Consider the following 27,064-nt stretch of genomic DNA (forward strand, 5'->3'; position numbering starts at 1 on the left):
ACCCTCTGTCTGTTTAGTGGTTGTGTCGCCCTGGGCATGTCACTACCCTCTCTGGGCTTCAATTGTTTCAGCTATAAAATTAAGTGGTTGGACTCATGCACTGAGTCCTTAATCACTCTGACAACAACTGTTCTTAACAGAGACAAGAAGAGTCTGACTGTGGGGCAGGGAGAGAGGGCAGAGGGCTTGGGGGAGAAGCTATCCTGCCACCATCTCCAGGACTGCTCTGGAGCCAGAAGGTCAGGACCAGCTCTGAGTACCCCTTGACACACTGTGTAAAGCCAGGCTTCCTCAGACTCTGTGAGCAGGTCAACCATCCGCCATTGCCCTGGCTTCCATAATTGGCTCTCAGTGCACTCTGGACCTTTCGTCCTTGGTCGGGGGTGGGGGGGTGGTGATACTGGGAGGGCCATGGATGGAGTCAGTCCAAGTGGCCTGGGGCTCAGCTTAAAACCTGCCTTTTCGGGGCGCCTGGGTGGCGCAGTCGGTTAAGCGTCCGACTTCAGCCAGGTCACGATCTCGCGGTCCGTGGGTTCGAGCCCCGCGTCGGGCTCTGGGCTGATGGCTCAGAGCCTGGAGCCTGTTTCCGATTCTGTGTGTCTCTCTCTCAGCCCCTCCCCCATTCAGGCTCTGTCTCTCTCTGTCCCAAAAATAAATAAATAAATTTAAAAAAAAAAAGCATAAAAAAAAACCTGCCTTTTCTTTTAGGGTGCATTCATTTCCTGCCTCGCTTGCAGGGAGGCCCCTCACACCCAGTGGGACATGGTGAAGGCAGCCAGACTGAGGGTGGGGGCTGGGCTGTGGGCAGCCAGTGCTGGGGCAGCTCAGGCCCTGCAGGCACCGGGGTGCCATGAAGTGTGTCTTTCAGGCAAGGCCCCAGGAGAAGATGGCCCACGCGGGAGACTGCAAGCAGATGCCCTGGCTCCCTGTCCTGGTGGTAAGTGCACCCTCACCCTGCGGAGCACCTGCAGTGTGGCCTGGGAGGAGGTTCAGTGGGAGCTCCTTCACCTTCCACACTGCTGTAGGCCAGTCCCTTGGCCTCTTACACCTCAGTTTCCACAGCTGTGCAGTGGGATTAATGCTAACGGCACCTGCTTCACCAGGCTCTTTTGAGAGTGCAAAGCACTGAGCAGCACCCGGTCCAAATCAGACTTCTCCTCAGTAGCTTCCTTTCTAGGAGTCTTTAAATGCTTCCTTGTGTTGCAGTCTATGTAACCCAGTGCCTATGTGGTGAGCACCATGCCTGTGGTCCTATAGCTGAGAAAGATCCAGGCCCCCATCGTGGGACTCCCCAAAGAGGAGAGGCTGCATGTGACTGAAACCTGCCCTTCTAGAGGCTCCAGGAAGAGGGCTGCCTCATCCATAACCTTAGAGAGGCTGGAAGCAAGATTTCATGGGTGAAGAGAGTTTGGAGCAGGCCTCAAAGATGGGATGGAGTTTTGATGGAGGGGTAAAGGAGATGCAGGAGTGAGACCAGCTGGTGGGAAGCGGGTTGGCCTGCCCAGTTTATTAGTTGCAGTTTCTAGGATTTGGTACCACATGAGTAGTAGCAGGCCCCCACACCCAGACTCCTTCCTCTGCAACACATGCATGGGGTGCTCACACCTGAGTGTGTCTCCAAGGAGGCACAGAGGCCAAAAGGACCCCCTTTCTTGTGGCAGGTGTCACTGCTGTGTTCAGCCAGAGCAGAATACTCCAACTGCGGAGAGAATGAGTACTACAACCAGACCACAGGACTGTGCCACGAGTGTCCCCAGTGTGGCCCGGGAGAGGAGCCCTACCTGGTAAGGCTGTGCCTGGGCCTGGCACTATCACATGAGTGTTGCCCTCATCTGTATCACTCTACTTGTGGTTCCTAAGCTAAATCAGGCTAGTCATCTATAGTCCTCAGATGTCACAATTAAAGGGTTGAAGCAGCAGTGAGCACAGAAACGGTGTCTCCCTGGCAAGGGAGATGGCCGAGCACTTGTTACAGATTTCTGAGGACCTGTTTTTAGTTTTTTAGAGGATGATTACTTTCCTACTCTTCTTTGATCAAATAGGTTTCAAGCCATCTGGATTGGAGGATGACTGATGTCCTCCAGGAATGGCATACTGATTCCTGAGTGTTGCAGTGCCCCTCTTCTTTGGGAAAGCCTCATTATGTGCTGAGCAAAACACCCACAGTGTCAGCATTCACAGTTCTTGTACAGAGCTGAGGACATCAGATGCCACAGGCTGCATCACTGGCAGGTTATCCCTTTAGCTGGCTGCCTTTATTCAGAAACCCTTGGGAGAGGGGCAGTGTCTAAAGCCTAGAAGCACTGGGGAAAGAAGCTCAGAGTTGGAGATGCAGGGGGGTTGCGGTTAAGGCAGATCAGGAAGCCAAAACCTAGCAAGAGAAGCTTCTGGAAACAGCTAGTGTGCCCATTGTGTGCAGTGTGCCCAGTTCACCCACTGTGCCTGGTGTGCTGGTGCCCCCAAGGACTGAAGGCCCAGTCATGGTGGGTGTGGCTGCTGTACTCACCTGTATCCTCTGTCCGGTTTCTTGGCCAGTCCTGTGGTTATGGCACCAAAGATGAGGACTATGGCTGCGTCCCCTGCCCAGCGGAGAAGTTTTCCAAAGGAGGCTACCAGATATGCAGGCGTCACAAAGACTGTGAGGGCTTCTTCCGGGCCACCGTGCTGACACCAGGGGACATGGAGAATGATGCTGAGTGCGGACCGTGTCTTCCTGGGTAAGCATGGCCGCTACCAGACCACACCCCAGGACACTTTGTGCAGAAAGCCCTGAATGTGAGCACCTCAGGCTGCAGCGTAGCATCACTCCTGCATTTGCCCATTCGATAAGGAGCAGCTCAGCAGGGAGGAGGGCATGTGTCTGGAGTCAGGAAGCACAGGGTCTAGGATGGTGAGTCCCACATCTTTCAGAGGATGGGCAGCCCACCCAGGCTCAGCTTCCAGATCTCTTAAGCGGATGTTCATCATAATAATATCTTCTGATGACCCAAAACAAACAAACTTGTTGAATACTTACTATAAGATAACACATGTGGAATGCTTTGGAGAAAAGAAAACTAAAATTCTGATTAAATTTAGTGTTTTTGGTATTCTGGAAAAATCTGAGGGTACATATTCCTACTAAGGAATATGTGAGTCATTTGGTGCCTATAATTCCACCACAATTCTGTTATTTATCAAAAGTTATCCCATAAAAGCAAAGTGAAAATGCAGTTAGTATGAAAGACAGAAAGATAAAATCTTCCTTCTTACAGGCAGGACACATTAGCAAGTTCTGCCTAGGAGAGCAAAGTGCAATCTTGACACTCAGATCTACCAAGCCATGGCTGTTGCTGCTGCCTCCCTCTAGTGGCCACATAGCACAATGCTTGCAAGGGTTACAGATAAAACTGAAAGCAGTGACAAAGGCGGCGTGGTAGTAGAGGTGGTACAGGTGGTAGAGGTGGTGTGGTGGTAGTGATGATGGAGGTGGTGATGGTGATGGAGACAGTGGCAGTGATGATAGAGGTGGTGGGGATGATGGAGACAGTGGCGATGGTGGAGGTGGTGATGATGGAGGGAGTGGGGTTGATGATGAGGATGGCGGTGATAGAGGTGGTGGTGATGGAGGTTATGGTAGTAATGATGGTAGTAGTGATGATAATGATGGTGGTCATGGTAATAGTGGCATTTTGAATAGCACACTATACTTTGCAACCCATTAGTGCACATTATCTTTCTAGATCTCTGTCTTGGATTAAGAGGAGAAAGAAAACAAGGAGGATATATCCAAACAAGAACACCAGGCATTAGTCTGTAAGAAGAAGGAAGTATAAGAAAGGCATAAAGACCCACCAACTTCAGAATAGATTGAAAGTGAATAACTCTTTAAAGTGAGGAGATCTTTTAAAATTACAGAAATTGACCTTAGTTCAAATTTGTGACTGAGAAGCATTGATTCCCGTGGCTTCCACCACCATCTTTCTACTGGGGACCATCCCCCAGCCCTAGTCTCTCCCATTTTCTGTCTTCAGTTCAGACCTACCTCCAGAGCTACAGACCTTCATTTCCAAATATCTGCTTGACAACTCTATGTCAGTGTCCCTGACACAGAGTATGATTCAAACATATTGGTCAAATTAATAAAGAAAACATGGAATCTTATTACAGAACCTTGTTTTTCAATATGCAAAAAATCAGGTAATACACAGGGAAGATATTAGACTATTCTCTTAAAAAATGTGATAAAAATAAAAGTTATAGGTGACAGTCTTTAATTTAATTGTTGAGGCTGTTGTGTTGTGGGGGCTCCACCAAAAGGAACATGTTAGGAGAAGCAGAATCAATGCATTCCCACCCAATGGTACAAGCATCCATTGAAGGACTGCTCTGCACAGATGCCATGCTTGAATGAGACAAATTCAGTATGCTCTTCACATTAGGTGACTAGAACTAGTCTCTGAAAATATATATGCTTCCTGGAACTTCATCTTCACTGGTTTTTATTGGTGCAGATACATAATTCATGAAAGATACACAGAGTTTCACGGATTAACTCTAAGTGTGCCAAGGAAAAGTGTACACACCTTGCCATGCTCACGTTGGAAAGTAAATAACCCTCTTTGCAAAATTTCAACTTATTCTCACAGTCTCTCAGGGTGAGAATCTGACTTTGCATTCATGACCTAGCATAACCGCTTCTGCATTTGTTTTAGTAAACCTGTGAAGTCAGAGCCTACTAGGTAGGCACTAGTGAGGCAAAGAGGAAAGACACTTTTCTGTGAAGGAGACAAGAAAATCAGTAACCACAGCATAGTATGGTAGGTGTACACGGTGTTCTAGAAGTCCGGGAAGGACCCTTCACTTCATGGTTGGGGTGGTGGGTCGGAAGGGGTCTCAGAAGACTTCTCAGGGTGACATTGGGAAGGTGGGAGTTAGTCAGGCTAAGAATTAGGACAGAGCTCTCCAAGATGCTCAGGGCAAAGCTCAAAGGGGCAAGCAACCTGGTGGGATGTGGAGCTGAGGGTCCCTGTGGCTGCAGAGGAGGCATGCCCAGGGGTTGTGGAGAAACCAGAGAGGGGGGCAGGGGCCAGAGGGAAAATGGCTCTGGAGAACGATGTTGAAGACACTGGTCGTTAGCTCAGTGTGGAAGCAGACCACCATGCAGACTTCTAAGCTGGTATAGGACACAATTGGACTGTACCTTGGAAGATCCTTTTGGCAGCAGTGAGGAAAATGTGCTGTGTAGGGAAGACACAGGAGCCCAGGGGCGTTGTGAGAACTGGGGCAAAGTGGGAGCCTTAGGAATTGGAGGGAGAGGAAACATGAGAGCTCACTGGAAGACAGCATTGACTGGAGTTGCAGACCAAGGGCGTGGGGGGTGGGAGAAGTATATTTTGAAAAGGAATCTCAGATGTCTTCCTTGGCCAGCTGTGTGGACAGTGAGACCCACTTGCTAAGAGGTGGGATACTGGAGGAGGAGGAATTTTGGAGGGAAGGTGAAGGGAGGGTGGAAGAGGCGTGTGTGTGATTTGAGGTGGCTGTAACATCCAGACCAAGCTATCTGACACAGAGATGGATAAACAGGTATGAAGTTCAAGTCAGATCTGCAAGTCATCTCTGCACTAATGGTGTTGTCCAGACAGGCTGTTCCAGTGAAACAGAAGGGGAGCATGGGTAGATGCAGAATGGAGCCTCACTCACAGCATTGCTGGCTTTGTCCTAGCAGTGGCTCAGACCATACATGCATCCCACAGTGGTCTCTGAGATTCAGCCATGGCATAATTACAGATGATCTAGAAGGGGCAATGATAATGCACATTGAGCAGCCTGTTTCATTCTTATTTTAGGCTACAAAGACTTTCTAGCCAGAAAGCACAAGCCCGGGAACCAATGCAGTAAATAACTTTGTCCTGTAAGCAGGTGCCATCTTGGTCCCAATATATTTACCAGAAAGAAGATTACCAGTGGAATAGTTGTGAGTGCCCTGCTTCTAGAAGGCTTCAAAAGATAAGAATGACCATCTGTAGATTAATGGGGAAGCCAGCATCTGTACTCTTAAAAGGGTCTTCCGAGCTCTGAAGTCTTGAGTAACTCGCTCCCTGCTCCATAGGAACAGTGACCTCCTTCTTCCACACCTTGACTGAATCACCCAGGGCACTCATTGAGTGGATGAAGGCCACTGTGCCGGAGATACGTCTCGACTTTCATCTCACTGCATCCTTCACAGATATGAAGATGTAGTTGGTTTCCAGTTTGGCCCTGTAGTGTGACAGACCATTCAAATAAGTCACTCCCAACCCCAAGGCCACTGTAGCAGAAGGCCCCTACTTTATCTCTGGTCCCCCAGCCTCCTCAGAGGGGCTCTATAGAGTACTGTGCTTGTCAGGGGAAGGCTCCAGGGCCTCAGGACCTCCCGTCTCCTGTTACCCACCATAGGCCCAGAGAACAAATGAGGCTCTCATGCTCTGTGTCACAGGGGAGGGTTACCAGGAGTCTGGGTAAGCTGGCGCTGTTCACTCAGTGAAAGGCTGTTTTCATGGAGTCCATGTGGCTGCCAGGCCACAATGCAGGCCGCCACGGATTTGTCTTCCTAACACCATAGGCTCCCTTGGCCCTGCCCCCCTTGTGGTTTGGCAGGCACACTCCCCTTATTCTTTGCCCTCTCTGCTGTGCGTCAGTATGCGGCTGAGATGCTGGCAGAACAATGAGCATACATGGCTTTCCTGTTGAGAAATGCTGTGTGGGAGGACAGGGAACAAATCAGGAGAAGAGGAAGACATGGAGGTTTTATTTCATAGCCCACCCCTACCCCCTGCCAGAGCAGCGTCTTATCCATGGCTGGCAGTGGCCCATCTTACCTTCTGTTGGCCGGTTTCCAGTCCACGTCCACTCCCTTCAAATAAGGCATTCTAGGGTTGTTGGAGGGCCAGGTGAAGGACACGGTTCTACGTGCCTCATTGTGTGGGAAGACAACATCCAATGGCTCCATCACATCCATTACAAGCTTAGGAGCCCTGAGGAAAGGAAATCTTTGGGGGAAATCTATATATCTGTTGACATGGAATAAGTCAACCCCTTCATAGAAGATTCTAGAGGCCCCATTTAAACTGCGTTTTATCTTTCTCCTTACCTTAATCAACCCTTGAGGAAAAAAACAAAAAACAAAAAAGAACTAAGAAAAGTCAAAACATAGATCAAAGTGTAGGAAATCAGGCCTCTACAGAAAGACAGAGGGGCCCAATACTCTGTGGCAGGGACACAGACCCCTGAATGAACACCCAGCTTCAGGCTGATGGGAATCTGTCAGATAGAAGCAGCCCAGCAATGATTCTCCATTCCTGTGTAGCCAGACTGAGAGGTTTGGGTGTAAGCTGCAGCACGAGTTGCTGAGGTTAGCCCTGAAGAGGAAACCCTCACACCTGACAATGTTCTGGGCAGTGGTACATGCCTGGAAATGTGAGAGGCAGTTCACATGCCGACTCAGGCTGGGAAGTTCCTCTGGAACCAATTTATTTTTTTCAATGTATTGCCTTTCAGTATTTTGTTTTTTGGCTACGTTATTTAATATGTCACACAGCTTGGTCCAGACACAGCATCAGGACAGGAGGCCCTGCTGCAGCCCTGCCGAGCCCCCATGGGAGTCAGACAGACCCCTCCCCCCCCCCCCCCCCCCCCCCCCGCTTGGGATGAAAGCGAGAAGGAACTGTGTGCGAGGAAGGGCAGCAGACCCGCCCCCAAGTGTGCACAGAGCATGGCGGCCCCGCAGACCCATCAGGGAGCCATGTTCTAAGCCCAGGCATTCTCCACCCGCTGGGCAGCTGCGGCTCTTCATCTCAGACAGAGCTCAGAGCTCAGGTGTCAAACAGGGTAGGTTTAGCTGTGCTGCTTCTTTTTTAAAAGGGAGGAAGAAAGATGCACAGAATGCCCTCAGGGTCCTCGTCAGGCTGTGAACTTTGAACTTCTGTGGAGGAGAACTTAGTGTTGTTCATCTGATTTTTCCAACCAATGTTGGCCTAGAACCATGCCTCCTCAGTGCCCTGCACAGATAGTAGGAATATAGCTATGAGCAAGACTAGCCCTGAGGGACTCCCAGGCCAGGCACGCCAACAGTCCTGATCCAGCAGAAGAATGTGCCCGAAGGGGAGGTGAGGACTAACTCAGAGCCCCAAGTGCCAACAGTGGGTCTGGATGTTAGAAATCAGGGGGCTGGCCTGAAGCCTGTCACCCTCATGAGGCCACACACAGACACGTGCCTCCTCTTGGGAGCAGATGCTCCATAGGCCCCACTGTCACTTCCTGCATCCCAGGCACAGATGCCTTATGGAGAGTGGCAGAATATTTGTTTGAGAGAGGCTTTTTCCAGAAGGCTTAACTGTAAAACTGGCTGTTGTGGCTTCTCTGAGGGCTGTTTTAAGATTGACTAATTAATGTTTATGAGATACACAGGGATCTGAGGATAAAAGGCCCTGAGGAAGGGCAGGCAATTATGATCATAATGTTATTGGTAATGGTCCAGCTCATGGCGACTGTAGTCCAAAGACAACCCCAGCACCCCTGCCATGCTGCCACCTACCCTGCCATCAGTGGGGCCTGGGTGTGCACGGCTAATAAGAAAGAGATTAAAAACCAACCATGGAAAAAGCCAATAGTGAAGAGGGATTTTTCATCTCTTGAAATCATAAGGAAAAATGTTGGCACCAGCTCACATTACTTAATCGACCTCTCATGATGTGATAAATGGTTTCATGATCACCGCTGAATGTGTGTTTATGAAAAGCAGGCACATGCCAAGAGAGGTGCCAAAGTCTGCATATGGAAAGGAGCCAGAGCTGTGAGCACTGGAAGTGAGGATCGCCAGGTCCAAGGGGTCCTGACTCAGGGTACAGAGCTCTGCAGGCTAGCGTGGTCATCAGGGCTGGCACACTGACACTGGGAGGCTCAAAATACGTGGCATCAATGGGGGTAAACGACTTCACAGTCTTATTGTGAATGATTTCTCTGTTTCATTCAGTACATGCCACCCCAGTGTGAACACTTGAGCTTATGCAGCGTCTGAGTCAGGTGCTTCCTGAGGTAGAAACAAAGGAATTTCAGTTATGACCTGGTTGTATGTCAGGCCAACCCTAAGGCCTTCTGCATTGACCTCTCTAGACATTGCTACTTTCTGTCCACTGCAGCCAGCTCCGTTCAATCTTAGCAGGCATGCAGAAGGTCTGTGAGATGCCAGTATCATAGGGGCTTATAGACATATCTGCCAGTAATCCTGCCAGGCTAGAGGTTCTGAGACAGGCTTTTGCTGAGCGGGGGAAGCTCCTCCTCCAGGGGGATCTGGCTCCCTGGCTGGAACTCCCAGAGAGCTAATCAGGGTCTACATGTGGTAGGCACACAGATACTTTGGTCGATGATGTGGATGAAGATGATGAGGACACACACACACACACACAACAAATTCATCAGTGAAAACAATCAAAAAGGAAAGGAGATTTAAAGGCCCAAAGTGGCCTATTATTAGAAAAACTATTTTTCCATTTCAAGACATGCTGAAAACTCCCAGAGAAACTCAGTGGTCAAAATGGGCTGCTATTTCTGAGGGTTCCTGATTCCCATGGCATGTGTCTCATCCCTGACTTTGGTTACACTTTGATCATGCTTGGATCATGCCTGAATCACGGGCATGCCAAGTGATCAGTACTTGCTTGTGGTGACACCTGGCTCACCTGTCTGTTTTGTCTTGTCTCGCCCTCCCTGTAGCTACTACATGTTGGAAAATAGACCCAGGAACATCTACGGCATGGTCTGCTACTCCTGCCTCCTGGCACCCCCTAACACCAAGGAATGTGAGTGCCCTTGTCCTTCCATTGGAACACTGCTGCTTCAGCACTGGTATCTCTTGTTATGCGGTGTTGTAAAAATAAGCCAGTCCCAGCACCCAGGCAGATGAATACAGTGAAGGCATAAACAAAAATGCTCCCATGGCCTGGCCAGTCAGGCAGCAGGTCCCTGAAGGGAAGTCTGCTATAGCTGAACCATGAGTCAGTCACCTGACACCTTGAACAAGTTTTGTCATCTGTGACATGGGGCTTTAAAATCTGAACCCTCCATCTCATGCAATTATTGGAGAGACCAATGAGATCACAGTTGCCAAGGAATTTTTGCAAAGTCCTGCAAAGTACTAGACAGTTTTAAGTTCTTGTATATACATTTCAAACCAGATGAGACCAAGGGAAAGATGAGGAGTAGTCACAGTGAATGAACTGGACTCCACAAAGCCCATGTAATCAGTGAGGCTCGCAGATTCAGAGTCCCACCTTAAGCTGTCTCTTTCCCCTTCTCATTCTGGTTGATTCTCACTGCATGTATCTGTGAGGAAGGGCCAGGGACCTCTGCTCCAGAGAATGTAGCATGTGGCCCCTTGGATCTATGGTCTGGAGAGACGCCATGGAAGAGAGTGGGTGGACAGCTGTCCCTGGGCTGCAGGAGCCCTTCCTTGCTCTCCCCCAGGCCCACTCCTACCACAGGGCAGAAGAGAGGCTGTGCGGGGACCCTGCCTCTCCCCCACTCCATGTTCTCACAATATTCCTGCCCAGGGGAGTAGAACAAGGGCCTGCCCTTAAGAGCAGTGGGAGGGAGGGAAGGAGAGAAGCAAACAAGGAGCACCACTCCACACCGCGCCCCCCGCCCGCACCTTATGGTTCAGGGGGAGGAGATGCCCAAGTGGGCAGGTGGGCATGTGGCAGGTTGCCCCTGGGGGGCCACCCCTCTTTCCTAGATAACTTCAGTAGATGCACTAGCAGTAATGGATTTGCATATCTTTAAAGCTAAGCTTTGTACCCAGCCACATGCTCATTAATTCACAAATTAGGCGAGGGCCAAGGGCTCCAGGCTTCCAGCAGTTCCCGTGGTGAAGTCTGCTCGGCCGTGCCACTGCCTCCTGCTAGAGGATCCCAACTAATTCAATACCAGATAGTTCTGGGATGGAGTTCTCACTGGGAAGATGTGAGGCACTCCCCTACCTATGCAGAAAAGTCTCTTTGCCTGAAGAACCTGGAAAACAAGCTCACACACATGAGGTTTGTTCTTGCCCAGGCCTTCCATAACCAGCTAGATGGCTGGAAGAGCTCTGAGGCAGGGGAGGGGTGCCTCCCTCCTCTTGCCATCCAACAATGGGGTCCATCACACGGGGAGAGAAAGCAGAGCCCCTGAGCCCTCGACACTTTGAAAATAAGTGCATCCTTTCCCCAGCCCCCAGCCCTGAATTGCTTAACTGAAAACCAGCTTCCAGTAAGGCCTTGTAGTGGGTTCATAGCATCCAGCCCTAAAACAGGCCAGCAAAGACACTGAAGCCAAGAGTCAAGGGGCAAGCCTCCAGACCTCTGTCTGCCAATCTGGAAAATGGGGAGAGGTAACCAGCTAGGTTGTGGGGTGTCATGGTGAATGGAGCCCTGTCTGGGTCAGGGTTTCAAGTGTGCATGTGAGAGTTTCTCTCTTCAGCTGTGGGGTCTGCACCTCCCCCCTGCACCAAGCTTAAGTCCCGAGATCTTTCAAACCAAGCCTCCTGCTCAGGAGCAGCCAATAGAATCAGAAAAGCTGGTTGTGACCACAGCCTCCATGAAGACCCTGGGACTCAAATCCATAGGGCTGCCTTCAACAGCTCCACCCCAGGAGAGCCAGGAGAGTCAGTGAAGCCTCATTCATCAGTATCCTGACATCACTGGCTGGCTGTCCCAGTCCCATCAGGTGCTGCCTTTCCTGAGCCTACAGTCAGTGGTCAAGAACTCCTTTGCCTCCAAGCTGAGACGCTCCCTCTAGTTTTGATGTGATTTACCTGGGCACTTGCTGCATGAAACTACCCAGAGTCAGTGAGTAGCAGAGTGTGCAAACCTGTGGTCAGAGACCCTGGCATGGACCCTGGGCAAAGCATATAATGCAGACCTGGAGCTGGCCAGAGGTGACAGGAGCCCCCTGAAAGACACCCATGCAGGAGTCTGGAAGACACCATACCAGAGAAGGCCAGCCAGGAGCTGTCACATCTCCCCCCACCCTCTAGGGCATTCCCCCTCTCTCTGTACAGCAGTTCCTCTTCCATCTTACAGAAGCATCTTCCCTACACAGCTCTATGAAATGTAGGGTGAAGGGGCCATTGTTTGCGATCATCTTGCCTTTGGGCCAGTTGTTCTCTCTCATGAGAACAGAAATTAGTGGACGTTACTGTGGAGCCTGGTATTCAGGGACTGTGAAAAACCCTGCAAGCCAGGAACCACCCTCCATCTGTTTTCTCTCCTGTATAATTGAGAAACTAATATCCTCTCAGTACGCCAATAGGGCTGACCTACGTGCACAAAATACTTGCAGCATTGAAAGCACAAAGCAAGTGCAAATGAGGACTCCTCTCTAAACCAACTAGAGTGCAACAGGGAGGCCCCTGGATGCTCAGAGCACCCCCAGAGGAGCCTCCCCTCTTCCCCTGCTTGTGACCTGCCCATAGGAAAGTGTGCAGCTTCCTTCCAGATGCAGCAATGACCGCAGTCACTTCCAATCCCATCCCTATCTGGTCACTGGCAAATCAGCACCAGATGGAAAAAAGAGAAGAAGCCCAAGTCAAAGAGCACTATTCACTTGGTGAACCAGCACTGTCTGTTTTTATTTCCCGCACATTCTGAAGAACTCATGCCTGAGGGCTGCCTCATAAAGGAATCTGTGGTGTGATAACACAGAGGTGGCCTGGTGCCATAGCCAGGAAGATTTGGGTTTCATTATGAGTTTCCCCTCTTAGGAAAGTTACTTAACTTCATGCCTTAGTTTCCTCATCCTTAAAATGTGGATATCTGTGTCATAAGATGTGGTGAGGGATGGTGCATCAACTGTGGATGATGAGTCCACCCAGTACCACACAGGGTGCTTAGGGAGCAGATGGCAGAGTTCCACAGCCCAATGGGTGAGTGTGGCCCCACCCCAGGTAGCCCACACTGACTTTCTGTCCCCCACCTTCCCCAGTGGGACCAGACCAACAGGAGCCCACCCTCACAGAATGCTGGAGGGACCAATGAGGCAGGTCCGGGGCTGGGTCCTCACTTGTCCCAATGTCTTCATTTTTATTATCCCTCCTCCGTGACGACAAGCCCTGCATCAGGTCCAGGATAGACTCAACCAGAGTCTGTTTTGGAGAATTCTGCTTAGGAAAGCTGTGGCAAGTTTCATTCAGATACCATCATGCAATGCCCACTAAATGTGGAGCTGTGGCACTCCCAAATGCCAGTGGCCAGCTGTTTCTAACACAGTGTCTCTCAAACTGGAATGTGTACATCCATCACAGAGTCCTGCTAAGAAAGAGATCCCGACAAGGCAGGTCTGGGGTGGGTTCCTAGACTGCATTTCCAGGGAGATCCTGGAGACACCTCCTGCCAAGTTTCCAGCAGCTTTGCCCATTGTTCCAGGCTCCGCCACTGGGGGGCAGTGGGCCAACACAGCATCCTGGGGGCACCTGCACCGACAGCTCTAAGAATCAAACAAACCACTCCTGAAAATCCAACCTGTTTGCCCTATGCAGAGAAGACCAGCAGTCTGTAACACATACGGCATATTTATAAACTGTGTGGATTAACAAACCTCAAAGGCCCCATAAGTCCTGTCATCACATTGAATAGAGGTATTATTGCATTGAGCCACAGGCTTACAGTTCTCAAAATCCTCTTGAGGAAAATGGGCCTACACCGTGTAGAACCCCCACCTCCCCTACCTACTGTCCAAGTTAGTCTGCCCGGAACACACCAGTGAGCTAAGCAGAGCCAGGACCCACTTGCTTTCATTTTAATATAGACCTTGTGTGAAGATGTCTGCCGATTTTCTGGGCCTACGGTTTTCATCTACTTCTCTGATTCTGTGTGTAAAGGGCTTATCTCTGCTTATTCAAAGCTAGGCTCCAGTGGGAGCATTATGCTGTGTAAGATGGACCAGTAGTTGGCCACCCAACAGAAACTACTGAGAAATATGTTCACCTAACAATCCATTCTGAGGAGGCCAAGTGGACCCAAAACGTGCCATGTGTTGGAGTGGAGGGAAACCTCCCGGACACCAAATACTTGTGTCAGTACTGAGTTAACCCTCATTAGACCAAAGGGGAATCTGGAATAGGGAAATTGCCATGCAGTGGCCTGGTGGCCTGGTGGCCTGCTGTACTCAGGGCACCTACCCACAGAGATAGACCTCTAATCATGCAGCCTTCCTGCCTACCCTCCCTCTCTCCCTGGGATGTGCTCAGAACAGAACATTTTTCTAGTAGGCTCAGGGATCATTGAACAGCCAGAGAACACCCCACCCAGCACCTGCAGGCCAGGGCCATTCATTTGACACTGGCTAGAGCTCAATTGGGGGAACGTCTAGTGAACCAGGGTGGAGGCAGGGCCCACCTTGCCACCTGACCGACTTCAGGAACTGTCCATTGGGTGTAGTGAGATGTGTTTTACTGACATGCAGTAGCCTGGACACCTTGTTTGCTGATGGAGCTGTGTGAGCAGTCCTGCCAGTCGGGTGCAAAGGCATCTCACAAGTCTGGGCTGTTCTCATTGTTCCTCCCTGGACCACAGGCCTGGGCACATTTGTGCCTCTAACCCCAGACTCTGTCACCCAGCCTTGGCCGGCAAGCCCTGGCAGAAAGGGACAAGAAGAGACAAAGATGACAAATCCACAAACAGAGCCCATGGGTATTTTTTTTTCCTGATGAATAGCTTAAACTCCTTTCAGCCCCTTACCAAACAGATAGATTAGCTTTATTTTCAGTGTCCTGTTTGCTTTCAAAAAAGAAATTGGGTTCTGCTTAAAGCCATGCCCCATGTTGCTTTTCCTACTTGACTGGATGCAGTTGAAGGCCCCTTACCATGATGAAGGGGAGCTGCATGGCCTGTGAGGTGCACACAGCAGAGCCTCCAGCCCCAGGGTTTGCCGTGTGCACATAGCCCTCACAGGGAGACGGAGAGGGGGTGCACCTTCCCACCAGCACTTACTGAGAGGCCACTGGTTCTGAGGCCAGGTGAAAAGGCTAAAAAGTTTGTGGATGGTGAGGGAGGAAGGTGCGGGCCACCTCCATTCTGAGCGGGTCAGCTCTGCAGTCTGCACTACACAAGGGTAGCCCATGGTGGTGCGCAGAGCTGGGCACCACAGATGGGCCTGCTGCCTTGGTGCCCCGTGCACCCCTCAGCATGCCCCCCTTCTTGTAATGGCAGAGCTAAGAAGTGATCCCCATAACCAGCAGTTGAGAAAGAGGAGAGAAGCCGGAGCCACAGAACTCAGAGTGCCCTGTGCAGGGGAGGGGACTGCTCCATCCATTGTGTGGTGGTCCTGGCACAGCCACATCCATGTCTGGGGCAGCACAGCAGGTGACAGAGACCAGGTGAAAGGGCAAAGACCAGGAGCACCAGATAAGTTAGACCCCTGGGCTCCAGAAGTGATGGATCCCCAGACAGGAGACACCTCTGGTGCTGAGAGGTCTGATTTAGCAAGACTGCTCTGGCCTGGGCTGGAAGGGTGGCAGGGTGGTCCCAGCGCGCCCCAAGGTGACTTTGCTGACAAGCCTTCTTGGGCTCCCAGGCTGGCCCCTGTGCAGGGGCTGCTGGGGTTATGTGTGCCTCACACCCCTCAGTGCTTCCTTACAGTAGGTGTGTGGTTTAAAGAGCCCACCTCTTGACTCCTCCACCTGCAGATGACATTTCTCATCCAGCAACAACAGTTACATTCCTGGCAAACCCAAGTGACAGGCCAGCCCTGAGACCCATGGCACCCAATAGAAGTACAGTGACCCCGGGAGCCAATCTTCAGTCTGTCCCCATTGTATTTGCAGTTTTCTCTTTTGTTCTGGCCCTGCTCTCCTGTGACCTTGTCTACTTACTGGACACAGATGTGTGGATAATTCAACAGGACTTTCCTCACCCAGTTGGCTGTGGTGCCCATCTCCCAAGTTGACCCAAGCTGTGTGCACGGGTAGTTTTGGAAATACCACTTACAGAGTGTGGTTTCTCCTGAATGACTTCTCTTAAAGAAACTGTGTTACAGATGGCTCTCATGAAAGCCTTGAGGCTGGCTGACCAGGGTCCCAGGGAAGGTGTCACTCCTTGCTGGGCCAGCTGGGGGACCGAGTGTGTGACTTTTGGAGAGGCCAGCTCACCTGCCCTTACTTGGGATCGTGCAAGGACACTTCACAAATTACTCCAGAACTGGCAGAGACAAAAATGAGACAGAGGAAGCATATTTGAAACATGATCATTTTCGTTAATGGCAAAACTCAAGTCCAGCCTACAGGAAGATTGGCTATCAGGATGTTGTGTTTTCTGTGGCAGAACATTTTTGCTTTGTTTTAACCAATTTCTCAGTGATGCAATTGGTCACAAAACCAGCTTGCATTTCATCCCTGCTAAGTGATAGAAGGAATAGAGAAGGGAAGTTTTAGGAGTCACAGTTTTGAAAGAAGGCAAAGTTCATCTCTATTCTTAAACTGCTTGAGCACAAGTATTTTTAAAAATGAATCCTAGGAGGGGCACCTCGGTGGCTCAGTCGGCTGAGCATCTGAATTCAGCTGAGGTCATGATCTCGCGGTCCGTGAGTTTGATCCCCAGGTCGGGCTCTGTGCTGACAGCTCAGAGCCTGGAGCCTGTTTCAGATTCTGTGTCTCCCTCTCTCTCTGCCCCTCTGCTGCTCATGCTGACTCTCTCAAAAATAAATAAACATTAAAAAAATGAATCCTAGGAAAATCCTAAAGGAAAACACACCTAATTTTCAACTTCAGCTAGCAATTCTTTTACTTCTTTCTTGTGTTCCCATTTTTTTCCTGATTTTTAATAATGGAACATATTACTTTTATAACTAGAAAAAGTATTAAAAAGACATTTCTGTTTTGTGTAATTGAAGAAATTTCTCAATTATTACTTTCCTCCAGTAATACTTGTATGTATATGTACTTTTCTCATCTTTATAGATTGCATATATTTTACCTCTGTTCATAGAAATATTGAGTTGGTGAGGCACCACTTTTTAGTCTTAGCAGATTTACCTACGTGTCTTCTCTTGAAGATTAACCCTTGGGAGGTCAGAACACTCTTTGGGGATTATGAAACATTCTAGGAGATTAAAATGTTTCCCTGTCCCGTGCCCCTTGCTGCAGTCCCTGCATAATCTAGAATACTAGATCTCCGGGCTCTGCGACTACACCTTGCGTTCCATCCTTGGAGGTGGGGCTTGTCCAGGTCATCCCGAGGAATACACGGTGACTGGGTTCTCATTGCAGGTACAGGAGCCAGCTCCGGAGTCTCTGCCAACTTCCCCAGCACCTCTGGCAGCAGCACCCTCTCTCCTTTCCAGCACGCCCACAAAGGTAAGGATTGCACTTCTGCAGCTAGCCAGCTGGAAATGAGGGGCTTGGATAAGAGCAAAAGGGAGACTGGAAGCAGCTATGAGGAATAGCAGTAGGGCTCCTCAGTGCCCCCAGTAGCAGGAAGGTGGTCATGATCTCTGCAAGGAGTGGAATGGATCTCTCCATGGGTGTTCTGGGCCCCTTAGAACATGCTGGCAAGAAAAGCACATCCCGGGGATGGCAGGGTGGTGCTCAGAGCACAGGCGGCCCCTCAGAGAGGAGCCAGCTTCCTGGCCGTGGCTGGGCTTGACAGCAATAGCCATTCTGTTGCTGGCTTTCAGATAAACCTACTGAGTTCAACACTTTAATATTTGTTTCCAGTAACTACGTTTCACTACCTATTCCCTTAGGGATGGAAAATCTTGAGGAGGGCAGAAGACCCCAAGACCCATGTTTCTCTCAGATCAAGGCCTCATGCTGCCATCTGGCAGTTTTAATGCTGTTATTTAAGCATATTTAGGGCCCTGGTCTCAGTGAGGCTTGGGGGTCCTTCAAAATCCCACAGTGCACTCAGCGTGCCAGCCTTGGCATTGCTTTCCAAACCTGACCTGTACTTTCACAGAGCATCAAAGCAGGAAGACTTTGCTAGGATATATGAGTCTCATTTCCTCCAGACCCCGAGTGAGGGACAGGAATAGCACACCACAGAGAATATTACAACATTTATATCATCCATACCTGGCATCCAAATAATGATACTCCCCACATGAAAAGCTGAGGCCAGTTTTCCTGCAGACACACCCCACTGGGGAGGATGGGCAGCTGTGGAAACAGGCAGTGCTGGGGCTACAAGCTCTATGCCTTTTCCTAAAGGGTTGCCACCTCCCTTACATGGTCCCCAGTACTTTAGATCTTATCCCTTTCCCATGGTGGGTAACCTGGATCCTGCCTCATGACAACAGGAATCTTGTGATTTCAGAGAATTAGAACACACGTCAGGGCATTGTATGTATCAACAGCAGGCATTACTGGGGAAATGACTGAGAACCGCCTGGCGAACCGCCCCAGGGAAGAATCATGGTGGAGGTGATGGAACAGAGGAAAAGGTGTGGCAGCACCTGTACCACCTTTGCCCTGAGACTCCGATTATTACATGCAACTGAAATTGCATGAGACACAGGACAGAGCCAAACCAAAAATAGAATTTCTAGCCCTCAGAAAAACCTTGGGTGGAACTGTCTTCAGGACACTGGCTCATGGGTCTCTTCCTCTCCATATCCCACCTGACCGAGGGCTCCCAAAGTAGTAGAAGCACAAGCAAGCACCTCAGGAACAACTGAGTGAACCCAAACCATGGGGTTCCAGAGAAGTCTGGATCAGCCTTAGTTAAGACCAGCCAGGAGAGCTCCTGGGCAGTCCTGACATGATTCCCAAAGAAAATCTGTACAGCTTGGGTCTCAGGCTAAGCAAGTGTTTTGGATTCTGAGGGTACCCTGGAAGCATCTCCTGCCACAGGCACTGCCATCTTCTCAGAGGGCGGGTCCTGCCGGCCTGATGGGCTCTTGTAGGGAGTCCTGAGCCCTATGTTGCCCTCTCTCCCTGCCTCCAGCAGAGCTCTCAGGCCAAGGGCACCTGGCCACAGCCCTGATCATTGCCATGTCCACCATCTTCATCATGGCCATAGCCATTGTCCTCATCATCATGTTCTACATCATGAAGACGAAGCCTTCAGCCCCAGGTGACTGCTCCCCAATGCCCCTACACCCACCCCACAAACCCTCACTCTCAGACTGCTCCATCAGCTTACCCTGTCAGCGAGCCAGGCTCCTCACACCCTTCCCTTTCTCCAACCAGCATGCTGCACCAGCCACCCAGTGAAGAGTGTGGAAGCCCAAGTGAGCAAGGAAGAGGAGAAGAAAGAGGCCCAAGGTCTGCATACACAGCCCCCACAGCACGGGTGTCCATCTCCAGGGTGGAGGTTGTCTGCCCCACTCACCAGCCCAGCCTCATAACACTGGTGCTCCCATGCAACGTAGAACAGGGCTGCAGGAAAAAGTGTCAGTGCCCCCACATTGTGCTTGGCTCTGAGGGTGGTGTGGTTTAGACACCAGTCAGGCCTGCTAAAGAGGAAGTGAGCAGGGAAGGATGAGCTCAGAGTCAGGGGCCGACTCCAGCTCCCTTCTCCCACCCCCAATCTTTCCATTTATCTGCAGACAGCGTGGTGATTTTCTCCGAGAAGGATGAATTTGAGAAGCTGACCGCAGCTCCAGCCAAGACTGCCAAGAGGTAAGCCAAGCCAAGGCAGCCACTTACCATGGGATGGAGCAGCCCCCAGCCCAAGGTGAGGTCAGGGATCCTCTTGGGTTCCTGAGCAGGAAGGGGAGCTGGGTTGCCAGATGGGGAGCACATGGAGAAGCCTAGCCACTGGCTGGAGGCTCCAGAGAGAGCAGGGCCTCAAGACCGCAAGGCAAGTGAGTACCAGGTTTCAGCCTCACCACTGACCTGCAGCAGGGGCCAGGCAGCATGAGGGGCAGGTGGTTAACACCTTGCTCCAGGGCCAGATGCCCTGGGCCTTCTTCTTCTACATCCACCTTCTGCGTGCAGACCCAAAGCCTGCGAGTGCCCCTTTCTTCTCCAGCAGCCTACTGCGGCCAGCACTGACACTGACATCACTAGTGCTAAGGCCAGCACTAGTATCCCTAAACCCTGAATGGCAGAGGTGATGATGATGGCTACCAGACATCTGGCCGCCAGGCACCATGCTAAGTGTAAGCACCCCATGAGCAAGGTGCTAATATCCCTGATTGTGGGAAGCCAAGGTCTGGAAGCTGTCACATGCCTGAGGTCACACATCCATGAGTGGCAGGGCAGAGAGCCAGAGCCCCTGGAGCTCTGACTCCAGAGCCCACATTGTACAGGCTCCAGACCAACCACTAATGCTTATGAAGTAAGGCCTCTTAAAGAAGAGGTTTGGCATATGAAATTTGCACCATACTTAGTGCACATTAGGATGTAGAATCAGCCCTGGCTCTAATGTCTAGGGCAGAGGGAAGTGAACTTTTCCTTAGCCCCTTAGATGGTAATTTGAACTTGGTCCTGCTTAGGTTCTGAAAACCCACCCCATGGTATCAGCACCCTGTCCAGCCTCCACCCACTTGGCCATTCCAGGACACCATCTACCCAAATGCCCATGTATTTGGGCACAGAGGCCATGGGAGACCCCCAAACTAGTTACAGGAAGAGCAGAGGAGCAATGCCTCCTGTCCTGGCCTCCGGCCTGGGACCTTCCTGTGGTGGGTGAACTCTTGCAAAGGCTTTCATTTGTAGGAATGATCATGAATCCACATGTTCATGTAGAGCTTTGGTGTTAATAAAGCACTTCTAAACATGTTACATTTGGAAAACCCCAGCATCTCTCAAGACCCCTGACACAAGGTCAGAAAGCAGACTTAAATCATGAAATCTTTGCATGCTGGAAGAAAAGAAAGTGTGTCCACCTCAGCAGGCCCTCAGATGGCAGATATTTCCTGTGAGTGCCTCCATTCCCACTGACCTCATTTCAGAACACCAGGGCATGCAGGGGCCATGATGCAGGGTCTGGCTCTGCAGAGTGCCTCCCTGGGGACAAGTTTCTCCTCCACCCTCCAGTCTATCCAGCCTGGTGTTGTGACGGCCTCTCCTCTTCTGTTCTTCCAGCCTTTTCTCATTCTCAAAAGTAAGGAAAAAGGAATACTAAAAAGGGCATGTGTCCCATGACTTAAGCTTCATCTAAAGAATAAGGGAAATTTGGGGTATTTGGAAAAATATTTGGAAAAATAATACTTGTTTCACATGTAAATGTCAAGTAAAACTTAAAACCCAACGATGGTGCTATAGAAGACAAGGCACAGAGCTCCTCTCCCCTCTGCCTGCTCTCAGTTCTTAGGGAAAAGACCTAGGACAGTCAGTGGTCTCTGGGGACAACCATGCTTTTGTTCCTAGCCTGCTGTCAAGTGGAGACAGCAGCAGGCCAGCCAACTCCAAGTGAGTCCCTTGAACCTACTGGGCCTCACCTTTATCTGGTCTCTGCAGTTGTGTTTGAGTGTGGGCTTCATTACTGTAACCCAGTTGCTAGAAAAGAATAATTCTTTGTAAGTCTTCAGCCAGACCACAGGAAGCCAGCAGGATGCCTATAAAAAAGAATGCTGTTTTTTATATATTTGGAATGATTTTGAGAGTTTGAGCTCCACCCCACATGTGCCTAAGGCTGTGGACAGTGAGCAGTGGTGGAAGTGGGCCCACATGACTTCCTGGGGGATTTCCCAGAGCCCCTCGCCAGGCTCTCTGTGACTCCCCCCACCACAATGCACACATTTCAGCCAGGTCACCCCCTAGTCAAGAGGGGGTCCCCAGGCAGGCTCCATTCAGCTTTGTTTTGGGTTATTCCAGAGAGCTTGCACAGATTGGGTGCTGGCCACATAAACTGTTTGCTTTTAGACACGAGGCTGAACCTGGCACTTTCCTGCATTAAATATAGGAAGCTGTGATGTATTTAAGAAAGCTTGACTGAGCTAGGTGGGGGTGGACAGATGAACAGATGTCGTCCCCCTCACTGTTGGACCCCAGCCCTGCGGGGCTCATGAGACACCTTGTGAATCCTCTGACAGGACACCTGCAGGCCACCCAACATCCGGGTCACTAGTTGGGAAAATAGCAGAGGACGAGGAGTAAGAGCGGGGCACGTCTCTCTCGCTTCATGCCCAGAAGATGCTCAGTAAAAGCATGGGGAACAAGTCCCTGACCCGGTTGTCTCCCCACTGGGAGGACGTATCAGGGCTGCAGTTAACACACACCCTTCTGTTTCCATAGCGAGAATGACGCATCATCGGAGAATGAGCAGCTGCTAAGCCGGAGCATGGACAGTGATGAGGAGCCTGCCACTGACAAGCAGGGCTCCCCAGAGCTGTGCCTGTTGTCGCTGGTTCACCTGGCCCGGGAGAAGTCGGCAGCCACCAAGTCAGCCGGGGTGAGGCCCTGGCGCTGCCGCACGCACGCTCACCATTCCCCAGTAGACCCACCGCCAGGAACCTAGACAGAGTGGCAGGTTCAAAACGATATAGTAAAAAAATAGGAAACTTATCTCTCTATTATAGAACTTTACAAAAGAAAATGAAAATAAGCAAAGAAAAAAAAGTTAAAATTGTTTGGGATACCATAGGACTGGAAAAAACCTTTGCAAACATACTGGTGTGTATCTAAGCAGACAAGCGTATGTATATGTGTGAGGTGGGGGTGGGAATGGGCATATGAATACACACACATACATAATATGCATTTTTCATGTAAAATTGTCCAAAGGGCTTGTCACCTAAATCAGGTCCCCACCCTCATGGCAGGGTGCATGGGCAAAGAAGCACAGGTCTGCCCAGGCTGCTTGAGTGTGTAGCACTTGGGTCGTTGGCAGCCCCTTGGGACCTATTCTCCCAACCCCAGGTCAGCATGTTGCTAGGTAATGTAGCTTAGGGTAAAAAAAAGTCCCTCCATTGGGAAGCCGAATCTGGCCTGGGTCTGGACAGGGATGCCATGCTCTGGGCTGCCCTGAGTGCAGGGATGTCTGTAATGGCACCCATCACTTGCAGGGACCCTGGAAGCCTATGGAGTTTTTCTGAGAGGTATTGGCTCCTGTGGAGCATGGGACTTTTCAGCCAGGGTCCCTTCTGCACTCATCCAGCATGGGCCTTGTGTCCTTACCCCAAGCTGTGTGCTCTGGGAGAAGAGTCTGTGGATGGCTGCAGACACGGCCATAGCATCTCAGGCCACCGCCAGCCGGCTGGGGTCCTCACCACTTACCCTCCCACACAGACTGATGCAGGTGTCTTGTGAGCCTGAATGTCCAGTGGGAGCAGCAGCCTCTACGTCTGTGAATACTGAATGTGCTTCAGGCAGAGACCTGAAGAAAAGGCTTTCTCCCTGTGATTTCCTGATGAGATGTTCATGTGAGGGCGCCATTCAGCATTTCTGACTAGAAGTCAGGGGAGAGCAGCTGCCAACACTCCAATGGAGAATTTGTATCTTTGATGGCTACCACTTTCCCTTGTGAAAATTAACATTCTCTTAACTTTTCCTATAGATTCAAAGTCGAAGGAAAAAGATATTGGATGTGTATGCCAATGTGTGTGGAGTTGTTGAAGGTAAGCATGGATGCACTGTTGGGGGACACTTAGCCAGGTTTCCCCAAGGATCTTGTCCCAATCATCAATATGTAGGAAACAGCTCTGGTAGGAGTCCTGAGGCCCCATGAGGGCTGAGAAAGGCCGCTCACTCTAGCTTGTCATGCTCCTTATCCCAGTGGCTGGGGAACCCACTTCAGGTGTGGAAGGACATGAGATTTGGCATGAAGCTATTTAAAACTTTTGCCTGGCACTCCCCACAGCCCTTTCCCTCACAGGACAAGAAGATGACACCCATCCCCAGGGCAGAGCCTCTCTAGGGGACTGTGGATTCAGGATGATCTAGAGAACAGTGTCCTCCAGTGTCCCCAGATCCTGTCCCCACATTGGTGTTTTCAGTCACTTACCCAATAATTAGCTGGCCTTGCCCTTTCCCTGTGTAATGGTCTCCATCCACAAAGATGCTTCTGGAGCAAGCAAAGTCAGGCTGTATCACAGCAAGTACCCTCCAGGTATGGGCAGCAGGACTAGGAATATAAACATTTCAACCTGAAACAGGAATCCACACTGCCCACTTCTTCTCAATCCAGGCTCTAAATCACTTTTGTATTCACCCAGGAGACAAAACCCCTTATCACTGAGGTTAGGGAATGTTCCCGGCTTCATCAGGCCACTCAGTCCTGCTCTCACTGGCATCCCTCCTTGGACTTCAAGGTCTGGCCCAGGCAGCAGGAGTGGAGCCTGGTGCTCTCAGTTCTCCTCACAGTTAGAGCCCAGCACACCTTGCCTGGGGCAGGCTCCCTGGCTGGGTGCTCTGTTGGTCAGAAATAAGTTCTAGGGGCCAAGAACTCTACTTGGCTGCCTGCTGAAATATGGCATCTCTTCTCCAAATATACATGCCCCAGGGTCAGCCTGTGTGATAAGGCTGGCAAGGCCAAGGGACCTCAGCTGCCCAGTGGAGTTATTCCCAGTGCCAGTGGCTCTCTTCATGGCTGAAAGAAGGACACAGAGGAGAAAGTGACTGCTGGTGACTCATCCCTGCATGGGAAACACCAACAGCCTTTGGTTCTAAAACCTCCCAGAAAGAGGAGGATCCATATATCTTTTCTTCCCCCACCCCCATATGCAATTTTCTTCTAAAGGAAAGTCAAGGGAACTGACAGGAACCTAATAAAGATCTCTGAAAAGAAGTCTCTTCATTTGAAAAATAAACGATGTCTTTAAATGCAATAACTCCATGGAGAAATAAATGTAATAAACCAAATTTCATCCCTGACAATAGAAAGAAAAAGAGGTTGTTATTTACTTTCCAAGTGTGTGAAGATTTTCCTGTTATCTTTGTTATTTACTGATTTATGGTTTGATTCCATTGTGGTAGGCAAATACACTCTTTCAATTCTTTTAAATTCTTTTGTTGAAATTGAAGGCCTGTATTCTGCTATTGTTGAGTCAAGTGTTCTATAATGTTGATTGGATTTTCTTCATGGTTGGATTTTCCTTGTGTTGTTGAGTTCTGTATTCTTGCTGATTTCCTAGTAATTGTTCTATGAATCACTAAGGGAAAGGTGTTGAAGTCCCCAACTGTAATTGTGGAATTGTCTATTTCTCCTTTAAGTTCTTCAGTTTTTTGCTTCATATATTTTGGAGCTCTGTTGTTTGATGCATATAGATTTAGGATTGCTATGTCTTCACAGACAGTGGATTGACCCTTTTATTAATGTCCCTCTCTATCTCTGGTCATTTCCTTTATTCTGAAGTCTACTCTGTCTGATGTAATAGCCACTTGTGCTTTCCTTTTATTAAGTGTTTACACAGTATATCTTTTTCTATTCTTGTACTTTCAACCTGCCTATATCATTATATTGGACATCAGCTTCTTGTAGATAGCATATAATTAGGATGTTTTTAACATAGTCATTGATATGTTAGCATTTAAGATTGCTATTTTATTTTTTGTTTACTCTTTTTTGTCTCTGTTTTTCATTTCTCTGTTTTCTTTTTCCTGCTTTCCTTTGGGTCACTTGAACGTAATTTAGAAATACACTTTGGGGGCGCCTGGGTGGCGCAGTCGGTTAAGCGTCCGACTTCAGCCAGGTCACGATCTCGCGGTCCGTGAGTTCGAGCCCCGCGTCAGGCTCTGGGCTGATGGCTCGGAGCCTGGAGCCTGTTTCCGATTCTGTGTCTCCCTGTCTCTCTGCCCCTCCTCCGTTCATGCTCTGTCTCTCTCTGTCCCAAAATAAATAAACGTTGAAAAAAAATTAAAAAAAAAAGAAAGAAATACACTTTGATGTTTTTTGAGTGATGTATACTATATGTTTTGAGTGCATCTTTTTCCATAGCTATTTTAGCAGTTTCTCTAGGTACTGTATTATATACACATATATAATCCACTGAGGTCATCCTTTCACTAGTTCAAGGGAAGTATAAAAACCTTACGTCCTGGGACACCTGGGTGGCTCAGTCAGTTAAGCATTCAACTCTTGATCACAGCTCAGGTCTTGATCTCAGGGTCATGAGTTCAAGCTCCCCACTGGGTTCCGCACTGGGCATGAAGCCTACTTAAAAAAAAAAAAAAACAACAGCTTCTGTTTATGTCTTTCCTGTTTATAGTTGTCTTAAATATTTCCTCTCTATATATTTAGAACCACATCAGTTGCTTCAAACTAGCAAACATAACTCAGAAAACCTAAAAGGAAAAGGAAAGCTATTGTGGTTACCAATATTTTTGCTTACTGTGCTCTTTACTGATGTTCCAAAGTTCCTTCTTTTAGCATTTCCTTTCTGTTTAGAGACCTCCCTTTGTCATTCTTTTAGGGTAGTTCTCTTGGTGACAAATTCTTAGTTCTCCTTCATTTTGAGAATGCCTTGATTTTCCCCTCACTCTTGAGAGGTATTTTCACTGGGCATGGGGCACTGTGTTGACAGTTCTTTCATTTCCATAGTTGAAAATACAGTGCCACATCCCTTTGGCTTCCAGGTTTCTGATGAGAAATACTTTCTCATTCTAATACTTTTCCCCTGTAGGTAAAGTGTTGATTTTTTTCTTGCTATTTTCAAGATTCCTTTGTCTTTAGTTCCATGAATTTATGATGTATCTTGGTATGAATTTCTTTGGGTGTATTCTGTTTGGAGTTTTCTCAGCTTCTTAAATCTGTAGGCTTATGTCTCTTTCCAAGTTTGGGGAACTTTCAGTTATTATTTCTTTTTTCATCCACACTCTCTTTCTCCTCTCCTAGGCCTCCATGACAAAAATGTGAGATATTTTGTTATAGCCCCACAGGTCCTTGGGGCTCTGTGTTTTTCAGTTTATTTTTTATCTGTTGTTCAAATAAGTGATTTCTATTCTGTTACCCAGTTCACTAATTCTTTCCTCAGTCTATATTCTGCCATTGAGCATATCTACTTAACTTTTTATCTCAATTGTATTTTTGCAGTTCTAACATTTCTACTTGGTTCTTATATTTTCTATCTTTTGCTAAGGCTTCCTATTTTTTTCACTTGTTTTAAGCATGTATGTAATTATTTGTTGAAACATTTGTATCATGGCTTCTATAAAATCCTTGTCAGGTAATTCTAGCATCTCTGTTATCTCTGA

The 27,064-nt window shown here is 49.2% G+C and overlaps 1 protein-coding gene and 1 long non-coding RNA gene across 4 annotated transcripts in view; one reads left to right on the plus strand and one right to left on the minus strand.

Annotated features, from left to right (window-relative positions):
* Positions 1–27,064, plus strand: part of EDAR (ectodysplasin A receptor) — an 89,217-nt gene that overhangs the window by 58,071 nt on the left and 4,082 nt on the right. The window contains exons 2-11 of one of the 3 annotated variants that reach the window (XM_019826939.3): positions 869–937; positions 1,662–1,784; positions 2,536–2,717; positions 9,733–9,818; positions 17,255–17,341; positions 18,930–19,058; positions 19,175–19,249; positions 19,534–19,606; positions 22,169–22,325; positions 23,430–23,490. In XM_019826939.3, coding sequence (XP_019682498.1) covers positions 887–937; positions 1,662–1,784; positions 2,536–2,717; positions 9,733–9,818; positions 17,255–17,341; positions 18,930–19,058; positions 19,175–19,249; positions 19,534–19,606; positions 22,169–22,325; positions 23,430–23,490 — 1,024 coding nt within the window. In that variant the 5' untranslated portion in view covers positions 869–886. The remainder of the gene's footprint in view (positions 1–868; positions 938–1,661; positions 1,785–2,535; positions 2,718–9,732; positions 9,819–17,254; positions 17,342–18,929; positions 19,059–19,174; positions 19,250–19,533; positions 19,607–22,168; positions 22,326–23,429; positions 23,491–27,064) is intronic. The other 2 variants (XM_003983868.5, XM_019826940.3) reach the window with 2 other exon arrangements.
* Positions 4,465–7,584, minus strand: LOC123384400. The gene is made up of 2 exons (XR_006595439.1): positions 6,840–7,584; positions 4,465–6,717 (listed from the first exon to the last, which is right to left on the minus strand). It is a non-coding gene; the product is annotated as an uncharacterized LOC123384400 (long non-coding RNA).

This window comes from Felis catus, chromosome A3, assembly GCF_018350175.1.
Source record: "Felis catus isolate Fca126 chromosome A3, F.catus_Fca126_mat1.0, whole genome shotgun sequence".
NCBI classification, from domain to species: Eukaryota; Metazoa; Chordata; class Mammalia; order Carnivora; family Felidae; genus Felis; species Felis catus.